Here is a 16971-nt window from a genome sequence, read left to right as displayed (position 1 = left end):
CTTACACAAACAAAAATAAATCATTAAAGTTAAAAAAAAAAAAAGTGCAAATTGTCTATGATTAGAGGTCAGAATATTATTATGAACATCTACGTAAAAAAATAAAAATAAAACAGGGCTAAATAATGCTTGGCCGCGTGCTAGCTAGCAGGTCATAATTATCCTCTAGGCGGATTGTGACAATAAAAAAGGTATTTCTATCGTCGCACTTTAAAAATGCAAAAAAATAAATAAATTAGTAAATAAATAGCTACAGCCTGCTCCCAGCAAACGCTGTCCATATGCCAAACCTTTTTCTTTTTTTTTTTTAGTTTAACTACTCACTCTGTAGTTGTCTGATTTATATTAATATGCAAGCCATAATAATAATGATAATAAATACAACAACCTCAACCTTCCTGTCACAATGAAATACATTCAACTCGGCTGTGGACCAGGGGACGTTTTTGTTATGAACTAAAAACAATCACAAGTGCTACCCAGTTTGTTCTCACACCATAAAACAAAAAAAACATGTTCACGCAGTTGCAATATCCTGCCTTGACGCCTTATCTAGTGTTACGGCTCTGATGATGAAAAGGGCTTAGTGTCCTCCTCACATTTATTGCATTGGATTCCTTCATGGAGAGTAGTTAGGCCTGACCGAGATTTTTTTTTTTTTTTTTTTGGAGGCTGATGCCAATTTATAATAGAATAAAATTCTAATAACCGATGAATCAGCCGATTAATAGAATAACACACCAGTGTATAATATGCACCCCCCCCCCCGCCCCCAAAAATGGAAAAATATCAATTTCCTATTGAGCCCCCTCTATAGCACCTCCCCTCGATTTGGAATCCTTTGGCAAAAAAATGAGTGTTATTCACAGGATTTTACAATAATCGATCGGGCCCTAGAGAGGGAGTGCAGATTAAAAATGAAGTAGTCGTGTCTGATAAAACAAAAGGGAACCCCCAATAGCAAAGACACTGGGGCTTGTCTCTTACGGGATTTGGAAAGGAGGGCCTGCAAAGGATTGGGGGTGGGGTTCCTTCTTGAGGGTGTCCTTATAGTACAAGGGCCCTGGGGGTGGGGCCACCGGCCGACGGGTACTGGTTGAGGTACTGGCGGGCCTGCTCCGTCATGGTCAGCTGGTCCTCCGTCTTGCCGTAGACCACCGCTTCCCACTCGCTCACCTGCGGGACGGATCCGGTCGGCACGCGTTACTCAAGCGCACAGAGGGAGACCCCGTGCAACGTTCGGTCACATATTGATGGCCGCCTCATCACTATAGAAGAATTTTTAGCGGGCTTTTTAAGAAAATGCAGTTTGGGCCCAAGTGATATTAAATAAAAAATGAAAATTAGATGAGTGTCAGGCACCTGTTTGGCCACCCTGCGGGGCTTCTTCTCGATGAAGCGGCGAGGGGGATGCGGCGCCACCGAAGGCGTCTCTTTGTGCTCCGTCAAAGGGCGGCCGACTTCCTCCTCCTCTGCCGCCGCCGCCGCCTCCTCCTCATGCTGCTGCTGCTCGGAGGTCGAGGAGCTCAAGGAGGAGCTGGACAGGAGACTCTCGTCGGGAACCTGGAGTACAACAATAACCAGCAACATCAGTACAAATGCTGTTCATTTGGAATGAAATAATTGAATAATGTTTAGTATCATGTAAAAAAATGTTTAATTAATTTTTTTTGATAGTTTTCAGCAAATATTTTAGTATTGTCCGCAAATATTTTCTCTCAGAATTATTTGTATTTGTGAACTTTTTTTTTTTTTTGTATTTCTTGCCTGATATTTTGCGCCAACACATTTTTTTTCCTCAATATTTTTGTCTTTTCCACAGAATTTTTTGTTTCCTGAACTTGGACTCACTTGTGCATCATTGAGCTGATCTTGGAACAGCTGTACACTGAGACAGTCTTTCCCCCAGGGGTCCAGCACCAAAGACTTGCGCACTTTTCGAGCTGGACCGTCAATCTGCAATCAAGACACACACACACACACATAATGAAAGGACCGAATTCCGCCAGTGTCGAGTGTGTGCGTCCTCCTTCGAGTGCTGGCGCGTACGTTTTGTTTCCACGCTCTGTAGTCGGGCTGCAAGACGGCCACCCTGTTGAAGATGTCGGATCCGATCTCCTGCTTCAGAACCTCGCGAATGTCTTCTTCCAGAAATGCTAATGGCTGCGGCTGGAAAAAACAAATAAACACCGTCAACGCCATTAATTACTTCCAATGTACTCAACTGTAATTAATGAACTTATTCATTAATTTTTCAGGGCTATTTTTTTCACAGCGGCGACTCTTACTTCCATCTTTAGCGGGCCGTGCATTTTCTCCTGTGCCGCCAAAGCGTTCTTGAAGGGCGTTGGCGTCCTCGGTGTCGGAATCATAACCGTTTTACGAAACTTGGGTGTCCTGGAACTAAAATAATTCAGTATATGTATATATATTAGGGTTGCACATTAAACCACTACAAGAAAAGCACCACAATGCCTCCACATAAAATTTAAGAAAAAAAAAAAAAAAAAAATCGAATTACATGTTTTTCATTTAAGTAAAAATCTGACACCAAAAACTAAGAATTAAAAATTGTACAGTTAAGCATGAAAATGTTCACCCAAATGACAATTTCACTGAATGAACTCGTAGACGGGCTGAGGAAAATTACCCTCAGTGTTACAGGGCTATAAAAGTTTGCGACTTTTTTGAGAGCAAAATAGAAAAAAAAGGACACTAAGCATATACAATTTCAGTTGTTTTTTTTCCATGAACAAAATTTTTTTTTTTTTTTGGGGAGTTTGCGTTATTTTGTTAGTTTCCACTCACTACAACGACCTTGCAACGTTTCGCTACTCGTGACGTGCACATGACTGACCCATCGTTCTCCTTCTGGTGCTTGGGTGTGGATTCCTTGTGGAACGGCGTGCTGAGGAGACACTTTTGGCCGCACACGGGCGTGGAGGTGTGCGCCGGGTTCTCCAAGTTGAAATGCTCCGCCGCCGATGCGTTACAGAACTACGACGAGACACGACAAGACGCCTCAATTCGGTAGCCCAAAAGAATGACCGAGAAGGAAACGGGCTGCCGGGGATTACCCGCGACGGCGTGAACGGCAGCGACTTGGTGGGCGTCCTCTTGGGCGAATTGGAAACGTTTTCCAAAAAGGAGGAGTCGGTCCTGTCGCACAGAGGAGTCGGCTCGCCTCGCTCTCTCCTCCTCCTCTTGGCCGCCGACGTCTTAGAGGAAGCGGCGGCGGTCGGGCAGAAGCCGGCCGAAGCGTCGGCGCGGAGAGCGGCGAAGGCGGCCTGCTCGTGCCGGGGCGCCGCCGCCTCGGAGAGGTCGAAAGCCGCCACGTCGCTCCACGCCGCCGGGTCCTGCACGGCAAAACACATCTACAGTCCGTCTTTAATACATTCAGCATATTTAGGGGGGAAACATTCTAAGATTATTTCTGCAGGCAACCGCTGTCCCACTTAAAAATACAACAACGTAATATTTGCGTGTGTTTCATCTAATACTGTGTATCATTTTCAAAAGGTTATATTTTGCCAAATATTTTTGTTGAGTATTTTTCCTAAAAGGATTGTATTTTTCCTGCAAATTTAATTGTTGTAATATTTTTGTGTCAAATAATTTTGCATTCCAGCTGTACTTTTCATCCAATACTTAAATGTAAATTTTGTTGAATATTTTTGTGTTTGTCCAATATTTGTGTTTCATCAAATGCAATTCAAATATTTCATTGATTGTATGCTTGTGTATTTTCTCTTTTTTTGTATGTATTTTTCATGCTAGTATTTTCTTGATATTTGGCGTAATACATTTTTTCACCTAATAATTTTGTATATGTTGTCAAATATTTTGGTAATTTTCCTTACTATTTGTGCATGTTTTCATCACTATTTTCAAAGGTTAAATTTCTGTCAAATAGTTCAGTATTTTTACTAACATTTCTGTATTTTTAACGCTAATATTTTTCCTTACTTCCAGCTGCGTATTTTTCATGGAATATTTTTGTACAACATTTTTGTATTTGAATGCAAACACTCGACTATTTTCCATGTAACATTTTTTTATAATTTTGTTAAATATTTTTGCATTTGTATCATATATCAATTACCTAATATTTATTTTTTTGTATATTCAGCTATTTTGTTCCTCGTATTTGGTCTCCTTTATAATATTTTGGTATTTTTTTGTGGAATTCACTGCCAGCCCAGTTTAGACGAATCTTTGACATCGATATCAGTCAATGGCAGTCAGTGAATGTTGCATTTTTTCCCCCCTCCTCACCGAATCGATGAGCTCCATGGTCTCTGCAAAGTCGCGTATGGTCTGCAGGGTGGACAGCACCGTGCTGGCCTCGGCAGCCAACAACTTGCTGGGGGACACGGGCAGCTGGCCGGGGGCTCCTCGCGGGTTCTCCGCCTCCGACCAGGACCTCCTGTCGGCCTGCGCCTCCAGGCCGCTGCTCGCCGTATCGGCCGCGCCGTCCGACCAGGCCGAATACTGCTCCGAGCTCTGTGGAGATGGGAGCGATGTGGAAAATGAGGAGGCCGTCGGCAGAATGACCGAGATAGATGCGAAGAGGACTAGGATGGGTCCTAAATGATGGCGATGTGTGCGGGGGGGGGGGCTACCAAGTGCAGCTTGAGGCCAGTCGGGATGAGTAGCAAGATGGGAAGCTAGCTACTACACAAACACTAAAGCAAAAAAAAAAATGTGTGCCACTTTTCTTTTGACATAGATAAACTGCAAAAAGTTCTATAGAATTGAAGAAATTCCCTTTTTTTTTTTTTTTGCAGCGTATGCATGTCACACTCATACACAAGCAGGCTACGCTAAGTGGCTAACTCCCAACGAGCGGGCGGCGTATGCTGCGCTTACACATGGACCTCTGCGACGGACTTCGCTCTCGGCTGACATAAGCAGCAGCTCGAGCTCCTTAATTCTTTGCTCTCTGTCGGGATCATCCGGGCAGGGCGGCTGGAACGGGGGCGGCGGGAGGGAAGAGGAAGGAGTTGAGAAGAACAGGAGACGACAACACAACAAACAGATTGAAAAAGCACGGATATGACGCAGGAGAGGGGGACTGAGGCGCACGGCTGTTAGGACCTTCAAAGCTTCGATTTGAAGTCCGCGGCGTTAACGAAGGAGGAACGCGGGAAAGTCGGCAAATGGAAGAATGCGCGACACATTAAAGGGGAACAAACAGGACAGTCAAAGACTTTTGCCGACGTTGTGAAGACAAGCGCGATAATTGATTTCGGCGAGTCGAGTAAATCATGCCACTTCCCTGCTGAACTGCATTTACTGCTTCATGAGAAAGTACGATTATATCGCCCTTTAATCGGCGAAACTCTGACCGTTTATTATTTTGAAAAGGCCTAACATCAGTTGGCCGATTAATCACCTGGAAACTTTTTAAAGAGTGAAGCTCACCTGAATGAAGCCTGAAGTGTCCATCAGGTGGCACCCTTGAGGATCAAAGTGATAGCCTGCCATCTACCAGAAAAAAAAAAAAACAGAAAATCAAGCAGCAGTCAATAAATATGACAGGTGTGCGCCATTCAGGTGGAGTCCAGAGTGAACGCGGACCTGATCGGGTGCCGTCACAGGGCGCAGGGGACTGCGATCGCAGCGCTGCGGCTCGGCCGGCGTGGGAGGACACGGCGAGTGATGGCGCCTCTTGCCGCCGGCGTGGGAGGACGCGCCCGTCTTGGCGCCGGCGTCCTGCAGGTAGCCCTCGTGCTCCACTTTCCTCCTCATGGTGGAGTTCCAATGGTTCTTGATGGAGTTGTCCGTCCTGTTCAGGACACGTCACAAACAGGAAAAATACTCTTTGAACGTTTATTCGACCCATTTCGTGCGCTTCTAAGTAGACACTGCTTGTACTAAATAATATTTTTCACAAAAGCTATGTTTGAGATTTGAGGCTATTTACAATCATAAAATCTTGCTTTTGTGTTTCACATTCAAGATTTTGGAGAGATTGATTGAAGAAAATGTTTGAATGCCAATTAGGGGCCTTGTGTTTTGATTCATGGATTGTCTTTAGGATTCGGAGGAATCCTAATGTGGCTTTGAAAAAAAAAAAAAAAAATTCCCCACACTAAAGCATCTTTAGAAATATTCCAATTTAGGCGTTTTCCGGGCCCGTGTCTTTGCCTTAAAGTTCTGTGTGAAAATAGTTGTGGATTCAGTGTCGGATGATTTTTTTTTTTTTTTTTTTTTTTCTGCACTGCAAAAACAAACAGTAGTGTAAGCCGCCAGTGTGTGCATGTCCTTCGCCTACATAGATAGCATGTGTGCGCACTTGGGCCAGTAAATGTGTTTACACAGCTTCCTGCGGACAACTTGGAAGTTTGGAGTTTTCAACTTGGCGGGCATTTACCGTCCGGGAAGGAGCTTGGAGATCTCGGCCCAGCGGTTGCCCAGTCGCTTGTGGGCCTCGTAGATGATCCGGTCCTCCTCCTGCGTCCACGACGACTTCTTCACCTCGGGGTTGAGGTGGTTGTGCCAGCGCTCGCGGCACTGCTTGCCGATGCGGCCCTGGAGGTGCTTGGCGATCACCGACCAGCGCTTGGGGCCGTACTTGTGCACCAAGTCGATCACCTGCGCAAAGGGTTCAATCCATTCGCTGTGCATTGGAAGCCTGATCCATTCAAGGAGGGCATTGTTCATCTCATAACGGGGGCTGGTGGCCCCCCTCCCCTACAGGAAAAGGGCTGAAAAGCAGCCACTTGTGCGGTGTTTTTATTAGCCATGATGTAGTGGAGCGTTTGGATCAGGCGCCGCAGGCCGCAGCCAAGAAGTTTTTTTATTTTGGCGGGATGTTAAAAAAAAAAAAAAAAAAAAAAAAATGGCGCTGGCTCTGCCTTCTGGCTCCCCTATCGCTTACCGGCAATGTGTGTGCCACAGAGGACACTCCCGGATCCCCTTACCTTCTGATCCTCCTCCTTTGTCCACGGGCCTTTCACCAGCTCGGGGTTGAGCACCTTCTGCCAGCGGTGCTGACACTGGCCATCTGTCCTCCCCTGACATGCGAGGGAGACACCTCATTACGGACGTGGAAACAAATAGAGCTCGCATCACCATCGCCACCCCCGCTGCCAAAGAAACTATCACGCTAAGGAGCTAATTTGCTAATTAGGGGAGGTAATGTGCGCGGAAGGGATGTCGATACTGTAGTGATCCATCTATCAACCATGCTAGCTACCAAAAACTAAAAGTCTGGATCCTCACTTTTAAAGCGATCCAAGCATCTTACGTCACGCACGACGCGACGCGGCGTACTTACAGGAAAAGAGTTGGCGATTAATTTCCAGGAGTCTGTGCCATGTTGCTCCACCAGCTTTTTCAGCTTTTCGTCCTTTGGGAAGAACAACAAGGAAAATCAGTTCAACTTCTTGTTAGGGGAAAAAAAGTGTTCAACTTGAGACTGAAGTGAACGGCTCCAACCTCGTCGCGGGACCACTTGACTTTGCACAAAACTTTCTTGTCTTTGCTCCTCTCTTTAGCGTCGGGATCCGTGGAGTGCGGCTCTTCGTCCTCGTCGTGGCTAAAAGGTCACGCGTGGACAAACAGTGCAGAGGGGGAACAAATATTCTATGTGTGTCAAAGGGTTCATATTTTTTCTTCAAAATATTTTTGTGTAATAGTTTTGTATATTTGACAATGTGTTGTATTATATTCACATTTTTGGTCACATTTTGTTATATATTTATGTATATTTTTGGTCTTTTTCCATCTTAGTGAAAAGTCTCATTGTTTCATATTTAATTAAAAAAAAAACATGGTCTCTTTGATATCTATATATTTTTCCATCTGATATTTATTTTGCCAAAATCTAATATTTTTGCTTTTTTTAAAAAAAAATATTTTCCCATCCAATATTTTTATATTTCCTGCCTCATGTATTTTTCCAACTAATACTTGAGCATTTTTTTGCCTAACGCTTGTGTATTTTTTCATCTTAACACGTTCGTATTTTTCGTCCAGTATTTTGGGAGGGAAAACAGCGTTCCCTCCAAAGCTCTTCATCACTGTGGAAACTCAAGTGAGTCACTTGGATGTTGGCAGGAGCTGCTTCTGTCAACACCATAAGCAGGAAAAAAAAGGAGGGGGCGGGGGGAGTTGCAGGGTCTATCCTGAGCCATCAATGGGCTGTTTCATCTCCAGAGGTAAGTTGGGGTGTGACGAATTCATGTTCAGATATTAACAACATATGGCGTAAGGCTTGTAAGTCAATTTTTTTGAGAAAAACACATTTTTTGCTTTAATAAATTCATGTTCTCTATCCATTTATGTGCAATAAATGTCAATATTAAGGTGAAACATGATGCAAGCCCACTCTAAAGGGAACCATGGTAGTATGTATTTTAACACAGGTTGAAATTGAGTCTTTTTAGGGATCTATGTTTGTAGAATTTTAAAAAGTGCAATCATTGGCATTGATTATTTTCATCTTTTTTTCTGTTCAAAAACACAAAGTAAAGCTATGATGATGTGTTATGATTGTTAAGTCCGATTTAGTGCAATGCGTGTGTGCAATACACAAAATGTTATTTCGCAACATAGGCCATTTTATAGCCTAGAGTATATCCTGAAATTAATAAGTGCGTAATTACATTATACATTACATCATTTATGCAACACTGTATATCAAAAACACAAATTGAAAACAAGTTAAATTTTTAATAAAAAAAATATCCACTGGTAAAATACCACTGAAAATGTATGGTGATAAAACCAGTTTTCAAGGATGCAATAAAAATGTAAATAATTTAAATGAATATAATAATAAAGTGCTTCAAGCAACGTTCAAATACACCAACTTGTTTTCCCTTCTATGCAAGACGTGAAAAAGAGGTTATGAGTCTGATCAAATATATTACTCAAAACCAATTTAAAAATACATTTTGGAGGTGAATGAGTGAGTATTGCATAAACAGAGCACATCCCCATCATGCATAAATGCATGCAGTGGTGCTCACTCTAGTGGTAAATGAGAATCACTGAATTAAACATGCAAACTGTGCAATTTCTACATGTTGGCTCAAACTTTTTTTTTTTTAATACAGTACAGTTCATTTTTTAAGTGCAGTTCAGTTGTGTTTAACTTTGAAGTACATTTGCATTTAACCTTTTAAGACTGTTTTGTTTTTTGTACTTTTACGTGCAATACATTTTATTTGAATCACTATTTGCGTCCTGTGGCGTTATTTCCCTGTATTTAAACACGTTATTTATAAAACAAATGATGTTACAGTCTTAAAATAATGTTAAATTCGACAAATTCCCTGCTAATATACATATTATTAACATGCAGTCGTCCTTACATACATCTACCAAAAAGTAAAAACATGTATGCGTGCAAAAACGTCACTCACGTAAACCAGTGACGTGCGTAAAACAGTGAGCCTCACGTTACGACGTCAGACGTCGGCCACCCACCTGCGTGACGACCTGATGTTGTCCATGACAGCCGCGGGGTCGCGTGGTCCTCTTCTGCGTGTTATTATTCCTCAGATCGCTCAAATGCCACGTGAGTGGACGTTCATCCATAGAAGTGTCCCTGGGTGCTCGCTTCCGGATCTCGTTAGCATTATTCGGCTAGCCATCTTGCTAATTGAGTCGTCATTATTACTTTCTCTCCGCTAAAAGCCAGCGTATAGGCGGTAACATCCCTCCGAAGAACAGCGCAACTTTGTCCACGAAGCCACTCGTGTATTCGGAGACACACTCCAACGACTTAAAATAGGAGCTAAAACGGCTAAAAACGGGATAATTTTGCTTTCGTTCCTGGCCGTGCGGACGTTCCCAGCTCACTTCATTCAGAGATGTGACGTTTGTCCGTCCCGCCGATTCTCGCGCCCAGCCCCCAGCGCGGGCGGCCTCGCCTGCGATTGGTCAGAAACGAGGAGAGGCTTGCGTCTGATTACTCAAGAACGAAGAAATGCTCACGTTTGATTGGCGGAAAGTGTTAGGAGAGGATTCACCTGATTGGTGGAAAATTTGAGGAAGCGGATAAGTGCTCCTGTCACTAGTGAGGTAGAATGGCTCATTCATGCCGGCGCCAGTGACCCAAAATGTCTCTGTGGGGGCGCTGAGGGGCCCCTCTAAGGGTTTTGCACAACAACATAATTAATTTCTCTGCTGGCAAGTGCCATTAAAGTGTTTATCACATATTCTCACAGTTCTATCGACTAGTCATTGCAAAAATGCAAAAATGTGACATGAACGAATTCTGCAAAAAGCACACTTGAAATCCCCCTAACACATGTGATTAAATGCGTTATGGTCCATGAAACATTTTAGTTGTAATTCCAAAAGGTATGATTGGTGCAAACTCGGCACTGCCCATCACCAAAAGAACATCATACCTGCAATGAAGGATGGTAGTGGCAGCATTATACATTCGCTTGGAACTGACGTCTTATAGTCAAGGTGGAGGGAATTATGGAGTCAAGTTGGCACAATGCCTGCAAGCTTCAGTGAAAACGAAAAAAAAAACACCAGGACATCAGAACATATGAACTTTGTTTGGGGTTACCCACAGACAGCACTATTAATTCTGAAGGCCCTAGGCAGATTTGATTGACATGGTAACTAATATAGGCTGAAATCGGACTGGACAGAGAGTCTAACGTACTGGAAGCAAAGCAACCAAGCGAAATGCTACGAAATGAAGATAATATACACAATGTTTTGAATAAATCAATAGTTCCATAGAGCAACATTTTAATTAACTTGCATTTTCCACTACTGTTGTGTAAGGCGTTTGCTGCCACCAAGTGGACAAAATAGTCCCTACTACTATATTTGCGTTTCATATCAAATACTTTTGTATCTCATGCCATAATATTTTTGTGCTTTTCATTGAATATTCTTGTATTCTTCATCCTTTTTTTGTGCATTTTTACTTAGGTAAATTTTGTGTATTCCAATATCCAACAATTATGTGTTGTTTGCCAAATGTTTAGTTTTCACTTAATACCTTTTAGCCTAATTTGTATTTTCCCCCCAATATTTTTCCTGGAATATTTTTGAATGTTTTTAATAGCGTATGTTTTACATCTTAAAAGTCACTCTGACACCCTATGAATTACACATTTGCGAGGTATATAAAGAACATTAACAAACATTCGGACATCATTTATTAAGCGGAATGTGCTTATCCCTCTGTGGTTGATTACTCACAAATGACACTTTTCATTTGTTTTATTTTGAAAGTGCACAGCGGAAAAAGAAACGTGCATTCAAGGTGGACATCACACGCCTGTTGCCTTCAGGTCCCGTGACGAATTTACATCGGAACTTTCCCCGACCAGGAAAGACTGATGTTTCCTGCTTGTCTGTGCTGAATCTCACAGGTAGCGGCAGAACACAACCGCCCGTGACATACTGGAGGGTGTTTAGGGGGCGAGGGGTCCCTTTAACCCAACTAAAACACCAAAAATGTTGGCTTAACCGAGGGTTCGGAGGAGCGCCGCCTGGAAACACCGAAAGGTACGAGCTCGACGTAAACGTCACCTTGCATCGCTAACGTCGCGCTTGGCTAGCCGTGGGGGCGAATTTGCTCTTGGAAAACGTTGCAGTTTACTTACGTATTTGTCTGTGCGTACGCATATGTGTTTACGTTAACGCTGTCATTACGTAACAGCGACTTTCCAGATTAGTCACGGCTTTATTTTACTACTATTTAGACGGAAGTTCATCTAAGGCCAATTAGCTTAAACAAGCTAGTCTATTTTCTTTTTAATGCAGAACTTCCTCATTCACTATTTCCCGCACTGCAGTCATTCAAAAAGATTTTACATCCCATACCACCTAAAAAAAAATACTTGGTTTTCCAAGTACTAAAAAAGTTTAAAAAAGCACAATAATACAATACAGTAGCGTAGTAGGCCTACGTGTTCATGAACGCCGCACCTAAATAATAATATAATATAGGGAAATAGAAAATCTGTAATTAAATATAACTGAAATGTGTATTCACTGACACCAAGTACCGTACATCTAGTACTTTTGATTTCATCCATTTAATTTAACACATTGACAAAATATGTTGGACAAAGACATTTCTTTCTGACGCAGATGATTCGCCGACATGTCCGCAATAAAGGACCAGCTACTGTCCAGGAGAACTTAATGTCAGATTTTTTTTGTGTCGGTGACTGGTATCGGCAGCCAGCCTGAGTACCCGATACCTTACAACAAGGCCGATCGCTACTCTCCAATCCCAAGTTTTTGCCGAACATTTTTCTATTACCCTCTTATATTTTTTTATATTATTTTGTAATATTTTCAGGGTTTATTTAACATGCGACTCATGCATACTTTTCCTGATTTAGAGCCTTAGAGGCGTTGCTTTTCAAAAAAATGTTAGATAAAGTCTTATTATTGAATTTCTGCTAAGACCTCACGCTCAAGTTGCTTATAATTTACAAAACGTGCAGAAAAAAAAAAAAAAAGTATGTCCTCTTAGGAAGGAAGCGTTCTATTTTGGATTCCTCGTAGTAGCCCGGGCATATTTCTGCCTGTCAGCACACGTTGCTTCATGCTGTGCTTTGAACACAGGCACCATGTAACAGGTTCATTCCCCTTGGTTTCTGATTAGAACCAATAAGCAGTGCCTGGCGGCGGGTGCGGTAAGCTGCAGCATTCCGGATGTAGGAGTAGCCGTGTCGGCAGAAACCGTATGTATTGCATACGTTATAGAACGTCTTCCTGGAATGTTAAAAAGCGGGTTGGGGTCGATGAGGCGTTGGAGTGGAGCACAGATGGAAGGCATTTTGCCGCTAGCTGACGTCCTCTTCGAAGGGTGCGTTCACACAACCCATCATTGACTCAACAGTTTCGACAAACTTGAGCACTGCGTTTAAATATGGGGGGGAAATTAAATCTGTACTTAAATGTTCCTGTGTTGTACATAAGTTTAATTTAAAAAAAAGAAGTGTTTAAAAACAAGTAGTTGGTACGTATTAAATGCAGATAGATGTACTTAAAAGTTCAATACAACTGAACGCGAACTATGTTGTCTGAGGACTGTCGGCTAATGCTAAAAACAATGCTAACAGCTAGGGCTTGAAACACTTATTGTCTAATATGCATTTTTATTATGGTGGGATACTTTTTATTATTAGTTTTAAACAATTAGGATTATTAAGAACATTTAGATGCAGTTGGACTCGGATGCAAAAAAGCAATCGTTACATATGTTTTTGTAACTTTTTATCATTTAATATTTCTGTTTTTTTTTCATAATAGTTGTGTATTTTTACTTTTGTGTGAAATAATTATTTCCACTGATTTAAAAAAAAAAAAAAATACATTTTTTTTCGTACAATTTTTCAAATTTTGAAAAATATTTCTCTAACCTTCAAATAGTCTTCTAATAGTTGTATTTTTAGATGTTGTGTGTCATTGCTTTGGCTCCGGTTCGATTGCGCAAGTGTCCCTAATGTTTGGACTCATGCTTCGTAAATCTCGGACTTCTTACTGCAATATCGCGCGTGATTTGCCACTTCATAAGTGCAAAGCGAAACACCAAGCCAAAACCAAAGGAGGCCCGAGTGTCACGTTGGATGCATCCTAAAGAGGCCCAGCCCAAACCACCCCCCCACCTTGGACGTGAGCAGAATGCCGCATCCTGTCAGGATGCGTTTGGTGCCAGATCAATAGAGAAACATTTGTTTTTTCCTCCATCGTGCACGGCAAGCACACACGCGGGCCAAAGCGACGAGGACAAAGGGACTCGGAAACAAACGAGGCTGACCTCAGTGCACGGCACACAATGGACGCGCTCGCATGTGGACACAAAGTGCTTTGTCCCAAGACGTGACGTGACGCATGGCCACTTTCAGACTGTACGCTTGTGCGGTTGTTGCTTGTCATCTTACTTGAATGCATTTCTGCTTAAATGTAAAGCGAGATGGAAAATAATAACACTCATTTTACGAACAAGGGCATTTTCAACATTTTCACATACCCTTGTCATTTTCTATTTGTAATAAGTAATTTTGGTCACATTTTTTCTCCTAATATTTCTGTATTTTTCCATCTAACATATTCCTATTTTCCCCCCTAGTTTTTTTCACATATTGCCATCTAATATTTTTCTGATATTTGTCCATATATTATTTTTCTGATATTTTTGTCCCTATATTTGTGTATTTATCTAATACTTATTTTCAAACTTTTTTTAATAAAAAATGTTTTAGATTTTCTGTCTAATATTTTCATAATTGTTAGATTTTTTTTTGTTTTGGCAAAAAAAAAAAAAAATGCCCCCAAAATTCTTTTTCCCCCAAAATCTTTTAAATATTTTCTATTTTCTGTCAATATTTTTTGTTTAATACTTTAGAATATTTACTATTTTTTTCACCGATATTTTTCCCCATCAAATATTTGCCTAATATTTTGTTTTTTCAATTATATATTTTTTTCATTTAATTTTTTTTTTTATGTGCTAATATTTTTGCATTTTGTATCTAATATTTTATAATATTTTCTAAATCATTTGTATGCGGTTGCTTTTTTGTAGCAGTTTTTTTTTCCTAATACTTAGGAATGGGAGAGAGCATCTTTGATAATCCCTGTGAAATACTGTACATGTATCTGGCATTTACAACAGTTGTACATTTTACAGTCATTTAATTAAAAAAAAATTCCTCTGTTCGTTTGTATGCCCCCCCCAGCAGGATGCATCGTTGACTCCTCGTCCCCGCTAGTAGGAACCGTCGGCGCGCCGCCTCGTGACCTTTTTTGACCCTCCGTAAGATGGAGGAGCAATCGGGCCTGCCTAACGTCAGCATACCCTGCCACAACGAGCAGAGGGACAAGAAAAAGCGCTACACGGTATGTCGAAAATGTCCCCGGGTGAGTTTGCCCTCCGCAAATGTCACATTTTCGCCTTCCCAGGTTTATAAAGTGATCGTCAACGTGGGCCAGCAGGAGTGGTTCGTCTTCCGACGATACGCCGAGTTCGATAAACTCTACAACACGGTCAGTGGCGGCCATTTTATGACGCAGCGTATTGGCCACTGTCACATTGGCGTCTTCTTTGTTACAGTTAAAAAAACAGTTCCCATCTTTAAGTTTGAAGATTCCCGCCAAGAGGATCTTCGGGGATAACTTTGAACCCGGTGAGTGTCGGTCCTCTGTTGTACGCTTGATAGCGAGCGTCAATATTTCTCACACGCGTCCATTTTGGAAATAGAATTCATCAAGCAGAGGCGAGCAGGCCTGCACGAGTTTATCAAAGGCATCGTGTCCCTTCCGCAGCTTTGCAACAAGTAAGGACAAATACTGATTACTCAACAATATAGCAAAAAAGCCAAGTTTGGTAGGTACAGTGGATCTCAAAAGTCTACACACCCCGGTTCAAATGCCAGGTTTTGTATGTATTAAAAATGTGACAGTTACACTTCCTGTTCCTTACTTAATATTTACAAATGTTCTGTTGCCCTTTTAAAATGTGCAGTCCAGATGTGAGGAGTTTCCTGCTAATGGACAAAATGCAAAATTTGCAGAACTCCGACGCCTCTGAAGATGAAGACGACAAAGTAAGTTGAGCTCTATCACAATGTTATTTTTTGTATGTATGTAATTATTACATATGACAATTGGAAATTTTTGTACAGGTTCTTCATGGAAGTTGACAGGCTAGATTTGCTTTCGCCGCCACATAAAATGCTCAACCAGTAGCCTCGTGGATTTTGTAATTAACGTTAATTTTTGTTTTCATAGGTTTTTAGTAGTACTGATTAATTAGCCGATTATCAGTATTATTATTTTTTTTTAATAACACATTACAACATAAGACAAAAATAATGCCATTCAAACATCAGTCATGATGTCTACTTTGAGAGCCAAGTATTTTTTTTAGGTGGTACTTAGTCTAGAACTGCTGATCTTGACATTGCTGAGTGAAAAAAAAATATATATATACTTATATATGTATATAGATTTTCACTCCACTCTGTAACCTCACGTGCGAATGTTTTATCTCTGCTCTTTGACAGAACAACTCATCTTCCAGAAACATTAACCTGGGACCCTCTGGAAACCCACAGTATGTTCAAAATAGCTCACGCTTTACACGTGCACAAGGAGCTTATTGTCATCTGTTTTTCAGCGCCAAGCCCACTGACTTTGACTTTTTAAAAGTCATCGGAAAGGGGAGTTTCGGCAAGGTATGCAAATCATCTAAAAACGGGAAAGTACAGTTAGGCAACATTGAGTTTTGTTTTTCACACTGTTTAAATTTGACATCAGGTGTTCCTAGCCAAAAGGAAGCTGGACGCCAAGTATTACGCCATAAAGGTCCTACAGAAAAAGGTCATTCTCAACAGAAAAGAGGTAAATCTGCAGTAAAAATGAGACGGACTCCATGTTTCCATTCACCCTGTGCTGATGGTCCGATTTCTCAGCAAAAACACATCATGGCTGAACGCAACGTGCTGCTGAAGAACGTGAAACATCCCTTCCTGGTGGGTCTGCACTACTCCTTCCAGACCGCAGACAAGTTGTATTTTGTCTTGGATTTCGTCAACGGAGGGGAAGTGAGTAGTGAGTCACGAGTTTTAAAAAAAAAAAAAAAAAAAAAAAAAAAAAAACAGCTGATGATGGAAAAAGGAAAACACACAAGCGCCGTCAGAGGAATTGTGAACTGTGAAAGGCGAATTGTAGCTAGCACATGTCGACATTCTTATCAGAGCGTAAGCGGCGACTTCCTCCGTGGATCTTCCTTCTAAAAGCTACCATGTGACGGTGAGTCGGCAAGAGAAAACATGACATTAACGAGCGTGCTAATATTGACGAGGATGTGGTCAAACGTCGCAGGCTCAAAGTGCAAACTTTTTTTTTTTTCACCCCCCACATCTTCCTTGCATTAAAAAAAGAAATCCTGTTGAGGGATTAGAATTACTACAATAAAGTATATTATTCATTCAATGAGACCTGGTTAAAATTAAATGACTTTTT

The 16971-nt window shown here is 41.5% G+C and overlaps 2 protein-coding genes across 7 annotated transcripts in view; one reads left to right on the top strand and one right to left on the bottom strand.

Annotated features, from left to right (window-relative positions):
- Positions 1–757: 757 nt before the first annotated feature.
- Positions 758–16971, bottom strand: part of mybl1 (MYB proto-oncogene like 1) — a 23244-nt gene continuing 7030 nt past the window's right edge. Inside the window, exons 1-17 of one of the 4 annotated variants that reach the window (XM_086020395.1) lie at positions 10368–10409; positions 9439–10103; positions 7444–7543; positions 7283–7354; positions 6927–7019; positions 6377–6597; positions 5581–5788; positions 5425–5487; positions 4870–4968; positions 4276–4503; positions 3078–3374; positions 2858–2997; positions 2289–2403; positions 2050–2169; positions 1852–1956; positions 1363–1563; positions 759–1176 (exon numbers count right to left, since the gene is read on the bottom strand). In XM_086020395.1, coding sequence (XP_085876521.1) covers positions 1048–1176; positions 1363–1563; positions 1852–1956; positions 2050–2169; positions 2289–2403; positions 2858–2997; positions 3078–3374; positions 4276–4503; positions 4870–4968; positions 5425–5487; positions 5581–5788; positions 6377–6597; positions 6927–7019; positions 7283–7354; positions 7444–7543; positions 9439–9464 — 2217 coding nt within the window. In that variant the 5' untranslated portion in view covers positions 9465–10103; positions 10368–10409 and the 3' untranslated portion in view covers positions 759–1047. Of the gene's footprint in view, positions 1177–1362; positions 1564–1851; positions 1957–2049; positions 2170–2288; positions 2404–2857; positions 2998–3077; positions 3375–4275; positions 4504–4869; positions 4969–5424; positions 5488–5580; positions 5789–6376; positions 6598–6926; positions 7020–7282; positions 7355–7443; positions 7544–9438; positions 10230–10367; positions 10474–16971 lie in introns of those variants that run through there. The other 3 variants (XM_086020396.1, XM_086020393.1, XM_086020397.1) reach the window with 3 other exon arrangements.
- The window catches only part of sgk3 (serum/glucocorticoid regulated kinase family member 3), an 8909-nt gene continuing 3191 nt past the window's right edge, over positions 11254–16971 (top strand). Inside the window, exons 1-10 of one of the 3 annotated variants that reach the window (XM_086020401.1) lie at positions 11254–11493; positions 14688–14844; positions 14908–14991; positions 15059–15131; positions 15206–15281; positions 15470–15551; positions 16011–16060; positions 16124–16181; positions 16264–16347; positions 16419–16550. In XM_086020401.1, the coding sequence (XP_085876527.1) occupies positions 14767–14844; positions 14908–14991; positions 15059–15131; positions 15206–15281; positions 15470–15551; positions 16011–16060; positions 16124–16181; positions 16264–16347; positions 16419–16550 (717 nt within the window). In that variant the 5' untranslated portion in view covers positions 11254–11493; positions 14688–14766. Of the gene's footprint in view, positions 11494–12625; positions 12809–14684; positions 14845–14907; positions 14992–15058; positions 15132–15205; positions 15282–15469; positions 15552–16010; positions 16061–16123; positions 16182–16263; positions 16348–16418; positions 16551–16971 lie in introns of those variants that run through there. The other 2 variants (XM_086020400.1, XM_086020402.1) reach the window with 2 other exon arrangements.

Source organism: Filicampus tigris, chromosome 21 (assembly GCF_054856515.1).
Source record: "Filicampus tigris isolate MCC_2025a chromosome 21, RoL_Ftig_1.0, whole genome shotgun sequence".
Classification (NCBI taxonomy): Eukaryota; Metazoa; Chordata; class Actinopteri; order Syngnathiformes; family Syngnathidae; genus Filicampus; species Filicampus tigris.
Note: the sequence above shows the minus strand (reverse complement) of the source record. Positions and strands in the feature narration are given on the sequence as shown.